The 19,828-nt window shown below is 36.6% G+C and overlaps 1 protein-coding gene across 10 annotated transcripts in view; it reads left to right on the forward strand.

Moving 5' to 3' along the window:
• Positions 1–19,828, forward strand: part of NFIB (nuclear factor I B) — a 256,854-nt gene that overhangs the window by 199,799 nt on the left and 37,227 nt on the right. For all 10 annotated transcript variants that reach the window (XM_024995860.2, XM_024995864.2, XM_024995865.2 and 7 more), the window contains 2 exon segments: positions 16,121–16,255; positions 19,079–19,263. In XM_024995860.2, the coding sequence (XP_024851628.1) occupies positions 16,121–16,255; positions 19,079–19,263 (320 nt within the window).

Consider the following 19,828-nt stretch of genomic DNA (forward strand, 5'->3'; position numbering starts at 1 on the left):
TCCTTTAGTCCAAGAGACTCTCAAGAGTCTTCTACAGCACCACAGTTCAAAAGCATCAATTCTTTGCCGCTCAGCTTTCTTTATAGTCCAACTCTCACATCCATACGTAACTACCGGAAAAACCATAGCTTTGACTAGATGGACCTTTGTTGGCGAAGTAATGTCTCTGCTTTTTAATATGCTGTCTAGGTTGGTCATAATTTTCTTCCCAGGAGCAAGCGTCTTTTAATTTCGTGGCTTCAGTCACCATCTGCAGTGATTTTGGAGCAAAAATAGAGTCTGACACTGTTTCTATTGTTTGCCTACCTATTTGCCATGAAGTGATGGGACCAGATGCCATGATCTTCGTTTTCTGAATGTTGAGCTTTAATCCAACGTTTTCACTCTCCTCTTTCACTTTCATCAAGAAGCTTTTTAGTTCTTCTTCACTTTCTGCCATAAGGGTGGTGTCATCTGCATATCTGAGGTTATTGATATTTCTCCTGGCAATCTTGATTCCAGCTTGTGCTTCAGCAAGCCCGGCATTTCTCATGATGTACTCTGCACATAAGTTAAATAAGCAGTGTGACAGTATACAGCCTTGACGTACTCCTTTCCCGATTTGGAAGCAGTCTGTTGTTCCATGTCCAGTTCTAACTGTTGCTTCCTGACCTGCATACAGATTTCTCAGGAGGCAAGTCAGGTGGTCCTGTATTCCCATCTCTTTCAGAATTTTCCACAGTTTGTTGTGATGCACACAGTCAGAGGCTTTGGCATAGTCAATAAAGCAGACGTAGATATTTTTCTGGAACTCTCTTGCTTTTTCAATGATTCAATGAATGTTGGCAATTTGATCTCTGATTCCTCTGCCTTTTGTAAATCCTGCTTGAACATCTGGAAGTTCATGGTTCATGTATTGTTGAAGCCTGGCTTGGAGAATTTTGAGCATTTCTTTGCTAGCGTGTGAGATGAGTGCAAGTGGGCAGTTGTTGGCTCATTCTTTGGCATTGCCTTTCTTTGGGATTGGAATGAAAACTGACCTTTTCCAGTCTTGTGGCCACTGCTGAGTTTTCCAAATTTGCTGGCATATTGAGTGTAGCAGTTTCATAGCATCATCTTTTAGGATTTGAAATAGCTCAACTGGAATTCCATGACTTCCACTAGCTTTGTTCATAGTGATGCTTCCTAAGGCCCACTTGACTTTGCATTCCAAGATGTCTGACTCTAGGTGAGTGATCACACCATTGTGGTAATCTGGGTCAGTAAGATCTTTTTTGTACAGTTCTTCTGTGTATTCTTGCCACCTCTTCTTAATATCTTCTGCTTCTGTTAGGTCTATACCATTTCTGTCCTTTATCGAGCCCATCTTTGCATGAAATGTTCCCTTGGTATCTCTCATTTTCTTGAAGAGATCTCTAGTCTTTCAATTCTATTGTTTTCCTCTATTTCTTTGCATTGATCACTGAGGAAGGCTTTCTTGTCTCTCCTTGCTATTCTTAGAAACTCTGCATTCAAATGGGTATATCTTTCCTTTTCTCCTAAATAGTCTATGGAATTCTCCAGACCAGAATACTGGAGTGGGTAGGCTTTCCCTTCTCCAGGGGATCTTCCAAACCCATGGATCGAACCCAGATCTCCCACATTGCAGGATGCTTCTTTACCTTGAAACTCCTTATTTACAGGTAAGCAACCCAGGCTTCCTGGGTGGCTCAGTGGTAAACAATCCGCCTGCCAATGCAGGAGACATGGGTTTGATCCCTGGATCAGGAAGATTCCTTAGCGAAGGAAATGGTAACCCACACCAGTATTCTTGCCTGGGAAATCCCATGGACAGAGGAGCCTGGTGGGCTACTGGGGTCACAAAGAATCAGAGACAGCTCATGCATTGGAGAAGAAAATGGCAACCCACTCCAGTGTTCTTGCCTGGAGAGTCCCAGGGACAGAGAAGCCTGGTGCGCTGCCGTCTCTGGGGTCACACAGAGTCGGACACGACTAAAGTGACGCAGCAGCAGCAGTAGTCACTGAGCACACACACCCCATTTAAGTATGAGAGGCTGTCTCTTCTAGAGTGTCTAGATATTAAGACCAGAACCTTAGTCTTCTTTTTCAAAGGCTATTTTTTTTTAAAATTTTTCTGTTATCCTGCCACCCACCAAGGAATCGATATAACTTAACCTATGTAGGGAGAAATGGACTAGGAGAATCTGAACACTGCTTAACATGTGTTGGCAGTTGGACAGTTCTCATAGGGAGCTTCATGGAAGGTTCTGTTAAACCTTATAGAACTAGAATAAAAGTAGAGGTGAATTTATGAGTTTTTAGATTCTAGAAGAATTGTCAAAACAATTTTGAGGTGGTAAAATTTATATCTTCTTTTTTAAAAAACCTCTTACCCTTACACTTTGTGCCATGATAAAGTTTCTGAACTAGGGGAAAAAAAGGAGATTTGAGTGCTTTCAATGGATAAATGTGGAGGAGAGCTGGCTTGAATATTTAAGCGTGCTATTTAAAGTTAAAAAAAAACGTTTTGTTATAGAGAATGTCAAAAGCAGAAAGAATCTTAAAGTGAGCTTCCATGTACCATTTTCAGCTTTAACTGTCATCAATATTTTGCCCATCTTGTTTCATTTAGTATCTCCCAGGTTTTTTTTTAGTATCTTAAAGTCAATCCCAGACTTTGTGTCATTTTACTTGTGAATACTTAAGTTTCTAATAGACAATTAATTTTGTTTTTAATACAACCCCCATATCATTATTAACTTAACAAATACAACAATAATTCCTTAATATGTACTGTATTACTCATGTGTGAATTCCCCAGAATATCTTATAGGCTGTTTGTTTAAATGACGATCCAAAACAGTCCATGTACCATACTTGTAGTTTCAAACAGTCTTTAACCTATAATTGTTGTATTAACTATTTTTGTATTTATTCCCTTTTATATATCATTTATTTATTGAAGAAACCACATAAATTTAATTTTTCTGTTCAAAAATCACATATAAATGAGGAAAACCAGACCCTCCTGCCATTTGTGACTACCATTTATTGAGCATTTACTCCCTTTCAGGATTGAGCTAAGGCTTTAGATATATTTTTCTTTTCAATCCTCTTTAGAAACAAACATTTTTTTTCCACAGCTTGTTAAGCCCACTAGTACAGTGGTTAAGAAGTCTGACATAGAAACACAGATCATAAATAGCAGAGGTAGAACGGAGCCCTTGTCTCTTCAGTTACTGAATCCATACTCATTATTACTATATATACTGCCTTCCAAAGAAGTCAGTCAGGAATGTTCATGGTTTTGCAGATTGGTTACCAAACCTATGTGACAGTTTTTCTTTTCCTTACACAAATGAGATTTCATTACAAAACAGACATAACGACAGAAGAATGTACAAACTTCAGGGATTCATGAATACAGTCCTTGGGCTGAACTCAGCTTAAGCGTCTCTTTTCCTTCTGATAATAAGATGTTGTTAATAAATAATCCTAAAGTCTAGAATGTCTTTAGTAGAGGTGTGTGATATGCATTCAGTTTGAAATGAGCTAGGTGTATCAAAATTTAAGAATTACATTTAATTGACCAGGAAATTGTAAACAGTGGTATGGCCTTAGACAAATCACTGAATGTCAGTAAACTGAGTTTTTTCATCTATGAGATGCCAAAGTTGGATACTAAGGTAACAGTGTGTTCTAATGTTCTGGATTTTAAATTAATTGAAGTCAGAGATTTTATAGATATTTAATATTTGAGTCTTTAAGCTTTCATTATCCTGAATCTTTTTGAAAACTCTGAAGGTTTTCAATTTCCTAAATTATTTTTTAGATGTTTGTTTTAAATATTCTTATTGAATAACATGATAATTGGCTCTGTAGGTGCTTGGAGGCATCATATGTTTTGCCTTATACCTGAGGAATGTGCAGTTCTTACAAATACATGCCTTGTCCTGCACCATTCTGGTACAACAAATGATTGAGAGAGACTGAGCTATTATAACAGAACCTTGTTATGGGATCAGTGTCTCCTACTTTGAAAATAAATGACTCAGCCAGACGGCAACATTTATTTTCTCTAAATGACTAGGGATGTAGCAATAGGAGACCATTATCCTGTGACAATATTCTGTTTCATTGACATTATCTCACAAATGTAATTGGTCCATTACTAAATAGAGGTTTTGTTACTGATCAATTTCTCGTGCTTTCTAAAACCATTAGGATAATAAATTTGCCATCATAGTAATTTCATTGACAGGATGTTCTTTTTTTCTTCATTTACATTTGTTAAAGGAAAAATATAGATTTAGATTGAACTTAAACACTACAATTTATAACAGTTTTGACTACTTTTCCATTAAGAGAAATGGAATATTTTGCAGAGTAATCATATTTACATTGAACTGCCAAAGTGACGACTTTATAATTTTCATGATATTTTTTTGTCTGCTATACTAAACCACATCAAATCACAGTTGTTCCTAAGCAATTAGTTTACTACCTCAGGTTAATGATTTTATTTGAAATAAGTTCCAAATCATTTCTAGGACTTTCCTGTAAATCCACTAAAGTAACACATCAGTAAAATCAACCCTAACTATTACCAGCGTGTATAATAACACCATCAGTAACAACCTCAACCTTGAGATGTCTTACAGCATAAATGTTTCTAAATGCATGGCTTTTCCCCAAATGTTCTTTAAAAAGTCATCTGTAATCTTGTTAAATTAGAACTCTTCCAGTATCTCTCTGACTTTTACAGTTAAGGTTACGGTATTGATTTTATTTTATAGTCCATGGCTCTCAGATGCTTAACACTAATAAGCCTCTATAGCCAAGCAGTTCTCCCCAGAGGCATGGCGAATAACAGCTATTTACCTATGCCAATATTTAATAAGCATCTAAAATATACTCCAAATCTTGCATAATTGTTTGGTGTTTTTCCTCCTTGAAAATTAGATTTTCTGGCATTACTCAAGACACTTTATCCTTGTCTGTCTGTTAAAATGAAATTGCTTAATGGACAAAAGTATTTTGAAGTACTTTTAAAAATGAAGTTTTCACTTACTCAGTATGCACTCTTGTAGCATTCTTCCTCATTATTCAACACTTTTTTCTTTATGTATCAGGAAGCTGTTTGTGAGCTTCAAAGGGCTTTGAGCTTTAACTTGCCATTGGGTGTTGGTGAAGCTTGGAGACTTTTTTTTTTTAATAGAGTTGTGATAAACAGAGACTTGTAGAAACATGCTGCTTACAGGCTTGGGTTGGAATATACTATATAGAGAGACTTAAATTATCACAAAAGTTTTCAGACTGCTCAAGGATACAGTATTATACTCAAGTGTAGTTAAGATTATATAACTCAAATATTATAAAGTAAGAATTTTCATATATTTAACATGAAGATTACCATATTTTCTGTTTTCTCCTTTGAAAAAGAACTTATTTCTTAAAAAAAAAAAGGATTGACAAATCTAATTGAAGATGATATCTTATCTCCTCTTACTGTAGCTTGCTGATTTTCCAAAGTTATTTTAGAGTGTGGCAAATATATACATATATATATATATATATATGAGATAATTAACATGGCAGCTAATTGTTTTTTGAATCATCTGGCATCATCATCAAACTACTGCAGGGAGATTAAGTCCCTAGGTTTTGTCATAACATTCAGAGCTTTTGTTAACTTGGATTGTGTGGGAAGGACTTATTCATATTTGCCACCAAATCACAAAATTTTACATGTAGAAGAGTCCTTAGAAACCGATATTCAGATATTTCTTTTCACTTGCATTCTCAAAATTCATTATTTCACCTTTAGTCAAGTAGATTACCAATGTTATATTGAAGCATTTCATTTTGCATTTTTGCAACATCTAATACCTAAGACCAATGAGGCATTTCCTTCTTACAGTGTAGTGTTTGGCACACTATCAATATCCGATATTGTCCACCCATCCTTGAGAACTATTTAAAATATTCTATGGAGCTACAGGCAGTATTTTTCTCCAAATATGTATTTTACCATTTTTGTTATAAAAGTAAAAATTATTTGTGGAAGATTTGAAAAACAAACTGTCAATTATAAAAAAGAAAATAAAAATCACCTATAATTCTATCATGTATAGATAACTCATGTTAATATTTGGACATATGCTAGTCTGTTTTCTATATATATATTTTTTATGGATATCCTATATATTCTATTTCAAGTAAATGTTTTGCACTAAATTAGGCTTGTATATGCTGTTTTATAAATTGTTTTCTTTCTTTTTTTTTTTTGGTCTTTTATTTATAATATAATAGCTTGTTACCATGTCATTCAGGCTTCCCCAGTGGCTCAGCACTAAGGAATCCAGTTGCAATGCAGGAGACTCAGGAGACCTTGGTTCAGTCCGGGTTGGGAAGATCCCCTGGAGAAGGGCATGGCAACCCACTCCAGTATTCTTGCCTGGAGAATCCCATGGACTGAGGAGCCTGGAGGGCTACAGTCCATAGGGTCACAAAAAGTCAAACATGACTGAAGCGACGGAGCATGCACTCACGCCATGTCATTCAGTTTCCACTGCATAATGACCACAGCGTATGTTACCCTTTGGCTATACTATTCAGTTTTAAAGGTCTATTTTGCTCATGAATATTTAGAGAGTTTCCAACTTTCTATATAATTAATAAAGATACAGTAAAAATCATTGCATACCAATCTTTGTACTTAAGTCTCATCATTTTGTTCCTGTCTGGCTCTCTTCAGTGGCCCTATACCTAGTACACTCCCTGGCATTAAGTCACCAAATATAATAGATAGATGCTCAATGAAATGTACTCTTACTGTAGAATTCCTGAGTTAAATATTATGTCCATTTCTAAGGCTTTTGATAAATACTGGCACAGAGTCTGGAAAGATCTTATCAATTTACATTCTCACTAGCAGTGCCTGAGTAGTTTGTTTAACTCCACTGTCATATCCATACTATTTAGACAGAGCACAGGGCTCTATGAGCAATTTTGGAGCATGTCCTCTGACATGTATTTAAAGAACAGTGAATCAATGCCTTATGAGTCTACTCATGCACCTCTTTTTTTTTCTCATTTATCTTCCTTTTAAGCCATTGGGCATCCAATTATATCTTTGCTTCCTGGGACCCAGGAGAGCCCCTACCCCATTTCTTTGTGGAGGAAACGGAAATGTAGAGGGTACCTAGTGGAATGTGCACAACCTTCGAGTAAAGACACCTACGTATTCTCTCTCCTTGTCCTCCAGACACGCTCCCTCTGGGTACTTCCCCACATCTTTACATGATCTACAGGTAAAACAGGAAAGTAAGGGTCAGTATGCTTCCCCCAGGGAAATAATAGAAATAAATACATCAGAGCTCTGGGCTTGGTAATTTCAGTGTTTTACATAACGCTTTTTCAGTTATAAGTAACTTCTCCTCTAAGCTTTCCTCTCTTCCCCATGATTTACCCCCAGGCAGAAACGGAGAAAGAGAAACCCTGGTCTCTTTAGAGCTTAGTTGGCAGAGGCATCTTTCCTACCTTCTCCCCGTCCTCTGGGCACAGGGCCCAGGCTGTTTCCTTGTCTTGGGACTGACTCTAGATTTATGGCCTGAAGTAAAAGCATCAGATTTCCAGCTCCTGAACCCGTCCCACACACCAGATTTAGTGGCCTCTCATTTATTATCTCATGTATTATAAATAGCGTTATTATTTTATACAGATGGGTCATTTCTTTTTCATGTTGTCACCCAGCTTTCACCCCACCATTTTAATGGGAAGCAGGAATTCCCCAGTTTAGCTCACATTCATATTTCACTCCATTTTGTGTTGTTAGACCCTCAGTGTTGAACATGTTGACCACCTCTGCCTTCTTCCAACAAGGAGTTTGGTCTCTGAAGAGATTTTCTATATCTAGGGTTTGTGTAAATTTTTAAAGCTTCTTAAAACTCTAGAAAGTCTAAAACCTGTAAAAAAAATAAAGGAACCTGGGAAACTATGAGAGGTATTAAGTTAGGAAGACTTGTCAAGATAATACAATTTTATCAAATCCCAGTCGCTGGACTCCCTAAGCTAAGTTTTCCCACAAATGCACTTTTCTTCTTTGATCTGTGTCATGCTTATTCCAAAGGGGCAAAGTTTCATTGCACCTTGAGCTTTCCTCTGCAAAAGAAAAAAAAAAAAAAGAATCCTGTAACATCTGCTCAGAAGCTTGATAATGTGTAAAATAGAGACATTTTAAACAATGATTATAGCTATTTAAGCACCTAGTAATAAAATATACCTTAATATTAAATACTGGAAAATAACAGATGTTAGCAAAAGGTGATTTGTATCTAGAGGATTCTTTTAGACTTGTTTACAAGTATAGCAGATAAATGAGAAAGACAACTTACTAAGATATAAAAGGATTGGAATTTTAATAGATTTTGAGGCAATTTACTTCTTTGTTAACTAAATAAAATATGTTTTTCTAAATCATAGCAATGGCACAGTTAATATATTTTAATTTAGTGTTATGCTATGCTTGAAAAGAACAGCTTCATAGGCACTCAAGAATTTGTGTGATATCTTACATAATTGACTTCAAATAGTTGTAAACCTGTAAACCGTGTCATACAGAGAAGAAGAATAGGATTTTTTTAAAAAAAGAAAATGATACGGTTTCTTGTAGGTGATAGAAATTAGATTTGTAACATTCACCTACTGAAGCATATGGGAGAAGATAACATATTGCTCTCCTGTATGTGAAGAAGGAGCAGGTGTCCCAGACAGGCGTGTGTTAAGGTGGCTGTTTGAGCTTGCCCTAGATCACTAGTTGACTTCAGTGAAGTTCTGCTAACAGGTGGCTAACTGATTGGAGTGTCATGTGACATTTATCCCGGGAGCGACTTGGATGACAGGCTGCTACAGACTGAGGAAGGGGTCTTTGCTTTGATGGAGAAATTGCCAAAACTCATGTCTCATTAGTGTTTCCTAAGGTTCTTTGGAAGTGAACAACAGTTTAATTAAGGGCTGACGTAAACACGTTTCTGCACACTTTCCCTGCAGCATTTTATCACATTAGAATTGATCAAAATTGTTGCCTTGGGCTGACTTGAACAGATATACATCTGGGGCGCCATTTGTGCAAGCTGCCGACGAGTCAAGTACATACGCTGTGTTTCACAGCAACGCTCTTCCTTTGTAGATGAAATTACCTTGTGAGATGAGTTGATCTAGCCACTTTATTTGCTTATACCTTTATCTCTTTGAAGTGATACTGTGAAATGAATGACACATCAGGGTTTAGGATGTATGTATGTCAGAGTGCCAGCAATATTATAGTATGGCTAGTAAAATTTATGTGATAACATGCTTTTGCAAAATATTTATTTAAAGGTATGCTTAAGTGTAAATGAACCAACTTACAGAAGTATTCGCCATGAACCTTTTCTTACATGGTAACCTTTTATTATGCATTTAACTACACAATTGGTTTCTAAAGCCATAGCTAATTGTCCAATTATAAATGTAAACGTGGATGTGGACACTGAAGATGAACACCGTCAATGTGAACCTCCTTTAAAAAGCAACAGACTCCTAGCTTTTTGCCATTTAGAAGAATCCTTTCTATAGCCCAATATTATCACACTTGGAATTATTTAATAGATTTCTATAGTTGATGTCTGTCTTCTGTGCTGAACTGTGTCACCAGCACAAGGAACAAGTGGTCTTAACATCTTGAACTTTATGCCTTGCACTTTTCTTACACTTCTTAGAAGCTCAGTGACTGATTTGTTTCTTTCTGTTCACTTTACATTCAGTTCTTTCTCATCTGGTGGTGTCTATCCCCTCATGATACATTTTAAGACTGACTGTGGTTATTTCACTCATCCTACACTACTGGTTATCATTTGACCAGATAGCTTCTTTCACATGCAAGAGATTCTAAAATAAACTGCCTAGACACAATGTCTGCTCTACCTCTTCTTCCTTCATTTAATTCTAGATTAAAAAAATGTTTTTTGTGAGTAGCATGATCTATCCTCCACGTTTTTTGTGCCCTTGATAAATCATCTTCTATAGGTAGTAAGACATTAGTCAACTTTTTACAAAATGAACGTGTGTGTGTGTTTGTGTGTGTATATATATACACACACAGAGATGGATACAGATGCATGCTATGGATGTAACAAGTACAAAATAATAATATAATAACAATAAGAAAATAATAATGAAATGATGATCAAGTAATAGAAGAAACAATCAAAAGATCCTTAGGAAATCTAGACCTCCAAAGTTCTTTACGAGGGATTACTTAAAAAGAAAATAAGTCAAGTTGGTTCAGTGGATAAAATATTGTTCTGTAAATGGCATAAGAAGACAGAACGACCTAATTTCCTAGCCTGAGGGACTATCATATGCTAGGAAAGGCGCTGAGTTAGAAATACATCCCCCGTGGCCTTTTTCACTTCCAAGACACCATAAACAAAGTAGCCTAGCTAAAGTTTAATAGAATGATAAGGAAATATTTATGTAAAAATGTGGTACCATGCTAGATCTTAAAATGAAGAAGATACCATTTGAAGAAGATGATTCCAACTACTCTTTTTATAAAGAACCACAATGAGGAATATTTAAGAATGAGTATAGAAAGGAAATTCTTGTTTAACCCAATACCAATCAAATGGGCCAAATTGTGGAAGAGAAAAAAATAAGAGTTTTGGAAAGATTTCCCTTCTGAAATCAATTCATTTCTATAGTGCTGCTTTCCAGATCACATTTAAATTTCTTTGTCTGGTTTCAAGCCTTCATAGTCCTTTGCTTCCCTTGCATCTGCTACCAGCAGCTCCAGCCTCCTTCTCACCAGAAGAAAAACCGATAAACTTTTTTTATCATCTTGCTCTCTCTTCAACTTCTTTATTTCATGTATTATTCAACATATGCATTAATATGTATGTATTGTTATTCAACTTATTACATATTTACATATTATTCAGTTTTATTATTATTCAGTTTATTTTCAACATAATCTTTTTATGTATGATTCTTCCTGCTTGAGGGACATTAGATTGTGAAAAGCTTGACATTTGTTTTTCTCCACAGAAAGGTCACTTAAGAACATCTTTCCTATGTATCTATTCCTCAAACATTTTTTTTTCTGTAGAATATGAGAGCACTAAACATGGAAATGATATCATTTTTCAGTTTGGCATGAGGTCTGTCGGACTGCAGACATTAAAATAAAATTAAAATAATCTGAGTTTGATTCATGCTTAAAATGTAATAGCTAGTGACTCTACTTCTCCCAGATAATTGACCTTTATTTTTATTCTCTCTTCAGGCCAGAGAGGTTTTTTTCTCCTTTGTAAAATAGGGGGGGCTCATTTTATGTCACCTTAAGTATAGTGCATTCTACATGCTGTACACCAATATATTTTTATTGACTCAGTTCAGTTCAGTTAAGTCGCTCAGTTGTGTCCGACTCTTTGCGACCCCATAAATTATGGCACACCAGGCCTTGCTGTCCATCACCAACTCCCGGAGTTCACTCAAACTCATGTCCATCAAGTCGGTGATGCCATCCAGCCATCTCATCCTCTGTCGTCCCCTTCTCCTCCTGCCCCCAATCCTTCCCAGCATCAGAGTCTTTTCCAATGAGTCAACTCTTCGCATGAGGTGGCCAAAGTACTGTAGTTTCATCAGTCCTTCCAATGAATACCCAGGACTGGTCTCCTTTAGGATGGACTGGTTGGATCTCCTTGCAGTCCAAGGGACCCTCAAGAGTCTTCTCCAACACCAGAGTTCAAAACCATCAATTCTTCGGTGCTCAGCTTTCTTCACAGTCCAACTCTCACATCCATACATGACCCCTGGAAAAACCATAGCCTTGACTAGACGGACCTTTGTTGGCAAAGTAATGTCTCTGCTTTTTCATATGCTATCTAGGTTGGTCATAACTTTCCTTCCAAGGAGTAAGCGTCTTTTCATTTCATGGCTACAGTCACCATCTGCAGTGACTTTGGAGCCCCCAAAAAATAAAGTCTGACACTGTTTCCACTGTTTCCCCATCTATTTCCCATGAAGTGATGATGCCATGACCAGATGCCATGATCTTAGTTTTCTGAATGTTGAGCTTTAAGCCAACTTTTTCACTCTCCACTTTCACTTTCATCAAGAGGCTTTTTAGTTCCTCTTCACTTTCTGCTATAAGGGTGGTGTCATCTGCATCTGAGGTTATTGATATTCCTCCTGGCAATCTTGATTCCATCTTGTGCTTCTTCCAGCCCAGCGTTTCTCATGATGTACTCTACATATAAGTTAAACAAGCAGGGTGACAATATACAGCCTTGGCGTACTCCTTTTCCTATTTGGAACCAGTCTGTTGTTCCATGTCCAGTTCTAACTGTTGTTTCCTGATCTGCATATAGGTTTCTCAAGAGGCAGGTCAGGTGGTCTGGGATTCCCATCTCTTTCAGAATTTTCCACAGTTTACTGTGATCCACACAGTCAGAGGCTTTGGCATAGTCAATAAAGCAGAAATAGATGTTTTTCTGAAACTCTTTTGCTTTTTCAGTGATCCAGCGGATGTTGGCAGTTTCATCTCTGGTTCCTCTGCCTTTTCTAAAACCACCTTGAACATCTGGAAGTTCACGGTTCACGTATTGCTGAAGCCTGGCTTAGAGAATTTTGAGCATTACTTTACTAGCGTGTGAGATGATTAATGAGCCCAATTGATCTCACTGCAAAACAAAGGCAGTTAAGGCTATTTTCTAATACTACCAGTCTTTATCTGTTTCTAAAAAAAAATTGTTTCAGTAGAGACAGTGGACCTTCACATTCTTATTTTTCCTTAAGGTAATTTTGTTGTTTAAAAAAGATGGCAGTTTGTGGTCCCTTTTACAATTTGAAGAGCGAATTTTATTATTTCTGTAGTGCTGGCCTCTATAATTCCTCTGTGTGTTTTGAACATGAAGGTATCATTATTCAGTATATGCCTAAAGAAAACTAGTAAAATAAATGGATCTATAATAATTACCCAGTAAAGCAAGTGTATCATTTTGACTAAGAAATTGCAAAGGCTTCATTTCTCAAAAATTACATAATCACCTATATTGTTGAACTTCTCTGTACAAACACCTCTGATTTATGGGCCCTTTATGAAAAGAGGCTCACATAAATTCACATGGGTTTAATGAAAACCCCGAAATAGTTATAGTAGTTGCAATAGCCTTGGTTGATCTTCTCCGGAAATGACATAACCAGAATGACACTCTATTCTGCTTCCCAAACTATGGTCATATTTAACTGCTTTTAAATGATGTACAGTACATGGTTTATTGCTTGTAGTATGGAGTCTTTAGAAACTCATTTACTCAGGTTAATTTTATTCAAAATTTATATTGAAGCACAATGTAAACTGTCAACAGAAACTTACGTTTCTTTTTCTAAGAGTTAATTTTAAATTAAAAATTTGGAATGGAAACTTATTACATCACCTATCAAGTGAGGGATGGAAAAAGCAGTTCTTTCTACCTATAATAATCTGTATGTTTGTGATTAACTTACAGCAGGCCAAAACGTATATTTGTGGTGTTGCCTTTCAAAATCACATAACTCTTAAGTGAAATCAACTATTATTTTTGGCATTTTTCAAGGTAACTTAGCTGAAATGAACTTCCTTTGTTTATTTTTTAAATAGTTTTAAAATTTATCTCTTTTTGGTAATAGTATTAATTTTGTGGTTTCATTAGTAAAATGTGTCTTTCCTTTTTGAGAGAGATAGTGTAAGGAAATGGTACACTGACTCATCAAAGTTCTCATAGATTAGTGACAACCAGTTAGTCACAAATTGTAGCTTAAGGCTACAAATACTCCTGTCATTTTTTCATAGACTGTGATATCTGCTATGGTTACAGTAGCATATCTATTCTTTACATGCCAGTGAACTGAAAGCATATATTTAATTTTATCAGATGCCTTTCCCAGAATTTAGGTAATTTTTTAAATGGTGAAACAATGATAACTAGTTTCTTGTATCAGTAGCACCATGAATTTTTTTCTCATGTCAAAAAGTTACTAATTAAAAATGCAACTTGTAAATATATTTTATGTGTGATAAAGTCTTGGGTTTTTTTAAAACAAAATTTTCTCATTTTTTAGAGATACAAACTGAAATATTTATAGGTGGAATTATATGATGCCTGAGATTTGCTTCAAAGTAAGACAGGGGGAGTGAGTATAGATGGGATAAAAATGAAATAATTGAATAGTCAAAGAAGTTGGGTGATGAGTACCAGAGAATTACTATTCTGTCTACCTCGTATATATTTAAAGTTTTTGATAATGGAAATCTAAACTTAATAGCTCATATGATGTTTGGAATATTTCACTCTACATTTATAAACCTCTATAAAAATCAACATTACTTAAGATGTTGAGAAAAGGGGTACATATCCTTGCCAACTGGGGTTTCCTCCTGAATCCCCCATTCAAACTAGCTGCATGGTACAACCTCACAGTCACCCAAGACAATGACCTTCTAAACTAGTTATTCATTAAATTGGGTCAGTTCTGTTGAAGTATCTATTATTACATTAGCTCTGTCTGTACTGTTCTTCCAAGTCTCAATATTTTGGCAGTATACAATGTTTGTGGGATGAATGAATGAATGAAGCCCTGACTTCTGTCACAGCGCTTTTTACATTGTTTTATGATTCCTTCTTAACTTGTCTATATTCCCTCTTTAGGTATCAAGTTTTACAGAGGCTGAAGCCAAGTCTAGGTCACATCATGTCCCCAGCAACTAGCACAGTGTTGGCCTGTATTAGACCTTCAGTAAATATCTATGGAATGACTATATTAATTAACCCTCTCAAGTAATATCCAGGATGGCTGCCTTTTATTTCGACTAATTCACCTTCCCTGGAGTTCCTAGGGGGATTGCTCTACACAGCAAATGCGGTCCTATTTTGCTCATCAGCAGTGTTTTCTTATCAGAGTAAATGTTTAGACATTTACACGTGAAGTCCGTGACCACTCACTGTGCAGGTCCTGCCAGCTGTCTGCTTTCTCCCTCATCTTTGTACCTGTTGAAGTACAGACTACATGTACTACTTACATATGTTATGCCTCCCATCTTCAGAACATTTCCTCTTCTGGAAATGTCGCCCGCATCCATGTTTTAAACACGGCACCACTTCCTTAACCTGAGGAAGCTGAGGTGATCAATGCCTCTGTATAGTGAGGCTGGAGAAGTAGCATCCGACACCACAGTACCTCTGCTGTCAGCGTACTTCCTCCTTCTTGATGTTGGCAAGCATTTTCTTCTTATCATTTTTCTCTTCACTAAGAGTAAATATCCCTACAGCAGCCATTGCTTTTTAATTTTTTGTAACATCTTCCCTTCAGCTAGCACATAGAAGAACTCTGTAAATATCTCCAGAATGAGAAAATTAGGGAATGTCTTTTTTGCTAAACAAATAAAATGTTATTGTTCTTTAGTTGCTAAGTCGTGTTCAACTCTTTGCAACCTCCTGAACTTCGGCACGCCAGGCTCCCTGTCCTTCACTACTTACCTGAATTTGCTCAAACTCATGTTCATTGTGATGACATCTAACCATCTCATCTTCTGTCGCCCCCTTCTCCTCTTACCCCAGCATCAGTCCTTCCAGTGAATATTCAGGGTTGATTTAGTTTTTCATAAAAATTTTTAAATTACTGATACACTTAACAGCATACACAAAGGTTATTTTTCACTTTTGCACCAGGTTTTCTTCTATTTTCTTCCCTACACAGTCAGTCAATCAAAAGACAAACCCCTGAATTGAATACACTTATAAATGAAATGCTGAGGTTAGAAAAGACCTAGATATGAACCAAAGGACCAGGGGATGCTAAGTTCAAGATTCATTTAGTAGTTGGAATAATTCTGATGATACTTTTAATGAAGCTTTGTGTTAGCTTCAGTGGAGATTGTTTCTGACAGATATTTTAAAACTCCAACGTAGCTGGGTCTTTGACTCAGAATGTATTTTGTAAAAGAGCCAGACATACAAAAATCACAAGACATTGGCAAATGAGATCTCTTACTAGGTTGGCATGAAACTTGTAGCTTGAGAATGTCATAAAGCTTGGACTTTCCTCTCTTTCTCTGCAGATATGTCTTCTCCGACTACTATGAAGAAGCCCGAAAAGCCATTGTTCAGCTCTACATCTCCACAAGATTCCTCCCCAAGACTGAGCACTTTCCCCCAGCACCACCATCCCGGAATACCTGGAGTTGCACACAGTGGTGAGGAGTTTCAAGCGTAGACGAGAAACCTCCCTCCTGTTTGCAGAGTCCAAAGTCTTGGGGATGGATCAAGACTATAATCATAAGAAATAAGCAAATATATAGTTATCTTAACAGTAGCTTCCACATTGGTCCTAATTCTATATATTTTACTAAGAGAAAGATGGAATTTCAAGGATACAGCTGAGTCTAAAATATTTCTAGCAGCATTGATGTATAGATTCTATTTCCATAGATGTTATTTTCTCTATAGAAATCAATATTTTAACTACTTGTTTGGGAGCAAAATTAATCAGAAAATAAGAGACATTTTGACGATTACTTTATATATATAAATCCTTCCTGTGGGCTAGTACACTTGATATTATGTTTAATATCATAATTTAAATAGGAAGAAGAATCCAGTATTTCACATTTATACTTTGAAGAATGATTCACATCAAATGCTCTTTCAAAATTAAAAATGAGATATAATTCATAAGCGATATTGCATACTTTCTTCCTATTGCTCTTAAACCCAAGAGAGGAGTAGGCTGACTTTAAGATGAAGAAAATTTTTTTATATACAAAATAATATGTTTATAGTGATACTCTTATTTCTTTAAATATATAGTGAAGTGAAGTCTCTCAGGCGTGTCTGACTCTTTGTGACCCCATGGACTGTAGTCTGCCAGGCTCCTCTGTCCATGGGATTTTCCAGGCAATAGTCCTGGTGTGGATTGCCATTTCCTTCTCCAGGGGATCTTCCCAACCCAGGGCTTGAACCCGGGTCTCCCGTACTGTAGATAGACTGTAGACAGACGCTTTACCGTCTTAGCCACCAGGGTGGCAACTCCTTATTCTTCAAAGAAATGAATCTAGGTTTTAAACCTTTATTCAAGGGATATAACAACTGTTTATAATAAAATTCTTAAGTTTGGTCTATAAATATATATTGATAGGTGTTGTCACTGTACTTAAAAAATGCATAGCCTTCAATGCTATCATTAAGACAATTATAAAATTAAGAGAAGACTATACAAGTCAAATTGGTATATAATTTTTTTTTACATTTATTTATTGGACTGCTAAGATAAGTGAAAAAAATCAGTAACTATTTCATACATTTGTAATGTTGAGTGGGGCAAAATGAACTTCGAAGTCAGATCACCCCTTATGATGTCTGATTAAAGTATTTATATTTCTAACATTTGGAAAAAATTCAACAGTACATTTTTACATAATAAACCCTGGAAGATCCAGACAAGCCCTCCACCTTTGTCTTTTACCCTATGTATGGTATGTTCAGTATGTAATGTATTAGGACATGTAGCACCCTTGTCCGGAGCAACATTTCCTCTCCTTAACGAGTAATGGTATAGTGGGGAGAGAGAGAGACCACAACATCAGCTAGGCATTGAACACAAACAGGATTGAATACATGGAGGATAGATGCCTGGAAGAGGTAGGTTCACAACAAAAGGGAACAAGCTAGGGAGACGGACATTTCAGGCAGAGCAGACAGCGAGTATCAACAAATTGGAGGTCATTGCAGCAAGGAACTGCTGTATGTTGAGGAATACACAATACCAAAATGTGCTCTGCACAGGGAGAGATGAGGCCAGGGAAGTGGGACCAAACTAGGTCTTAAAGCACTTGCTGCTGCCGCTAAGTCGCTCCAGTCATGTCTGGCTCTGCACGACCCCATAGATGGCAGCCCACCAGGCTCCTCTGTCCCTGAGATTCTCCAGGCAAGAATACTGGAGTGGGTTGCCATTTCCATCTCCAGTGCATGCATGCATGCCGAGTTGCTTCAGACGTGTCCAACTCTGTGCATATACTGATTGATACTCTTCAAATGTACTTATATATAAAGTACAAATTCAGCATTGAGGAGATAATGATTATGCAGTTACATTCTTTACCCATTTTTAAACTTAACAATTATATTTCGAAAACTGAATAATAAATTATGATCTAATGTTGAAAAATTATAGTAATATTAAACATTATCCACATTACATATGTTTTGTACATAATTTCTCTTTATAAAATATGTGATTTATGGGTAAGTTAATATGCCTATATGAAAGTTTGCATTTCTGAGAGTAAGAAACTAGAACTCTTTTGGTTTTAAAAGGAACATTTTCATTAAAAAAAAAAAAAGTTTCCAGGTTTCCATTCAAATATTCATAAGCATTTATACAATGATCGGGTAACTGTTTGGGACATTATTATTTACTAATTATTGGCTTCCTTTCTAAATAGTGGAAAATATTTATTTAAAATTGAAGCACACTTCTGTTTTAAATTTTGGTAGAAAATGTGTGGGTCTCATGACCTCTAATTACTGCTATGACTTAATCTCGACTTAGGACGCAAAGACTTTTTAATCAAAAAATGTGTTCTGGTGGGAGATAACTTTGCTTAGAGAAATGTTTTATGAAGTATTAGTTTAACCTATAAAAGAGAATCTTGCCTGGAGAATTCCATGGACAGAGGAGCCTGGCAGGCTACAGTCAGTGGGGTCTGAAAGAGTCAGACGCGACTGAGAGACTAACACTTTCACTTTCATAAAAGAGAAACTTCTTTTTTTAAAACCATTCATGGATCTAGAAAGTGAGATTGTTCATTTCCTAGACTGGACGTTCTGTCTGTGTGTACTTAGCAGTCCAGGCATGGAGAATACAAATAAAAGACTAGCTTATTTTAAGAGAGTTTGGTCAAATCAGAAAAAAAAATGAGGAGCAGTTGGTTGTTTAGTTTCCTGGGGTTCTGCAGGTCGAGTTGGAGCTGTAAGGACAATAGCTGACGAGTTACTCTCACCTTTTCTGTCTCTTACAGTCATCTCAACTCGGACTCCACCTCCGCCCTCACCGCTGCCATTTCCAACACAAGCTATTCTTCCGCCAGCCCCATCGAGCTACTTCTCTCATCCAACAATCAGATATCCTCCCCACCTGAATCCTCAGGATACTCTGAAGAACTATGTACCTTCTTATGATCCATCCAGTCCGCAAACCAGCCAGGTAAAAATGAGAGAGAACGTATTAGTAGAGCCTAAGGGCGATGGCACAGGTCTAACCCTAGGCCACGAAGCTTACTCAGACAGTGTGTCTGGCAGAACAGCAAGCTTTTGAAATCCATCTTCAGAAAGTTTCTTGGTGACTCACTAGGTTTTTATTGAAAGGTGGCTGAATGACAGGTAGGAAGTTTGTTGCCCCAAAGGGGAACATTTGTGAAGATGTTCTTGGTCTGATGTTTTAGGATTTCCATTGGATAAAGAGAAAATTAAGGCCGAAAGTCCATTGACAAAAATGTCCTGAGCTGGAGTTCACACCTCTGAAATACCTGGTTTGACACAGAGTGCTCATTTCAGGCAGGAGCGAAGTATGAGCTAAAATAAACACAGGCAAAAGACCTTACAGTTGTATTTATAGACCAACTATTAGGTATTAAAATAAGCTTTGGTAATGTAAACATTTTCAGTGTTTGATGACTACCTGAATATTCTTTGCACAGACATGACTGTGTTTCATAATGAGTGACATTACCAGAAGTGTCTTTTATTTTTTTTTAATGGTAAACAGTATG

The sequence above is a fragment of the Bos taurus genome, chromosome 8 (genome assembly GCF_002263795.3).
Source record: "Bos taurus isolate L1 Dominette 01449 registration number 42190680 breed Hereford chromosome 8, ARS-UCD2.0, whole genome shotgun sequence".
Lineage (NCBI taxonomy): Eukaryota > Metazoa > Chordata > Mammalia > Artiodactyla > Bovidae > Bos > Bos taurus.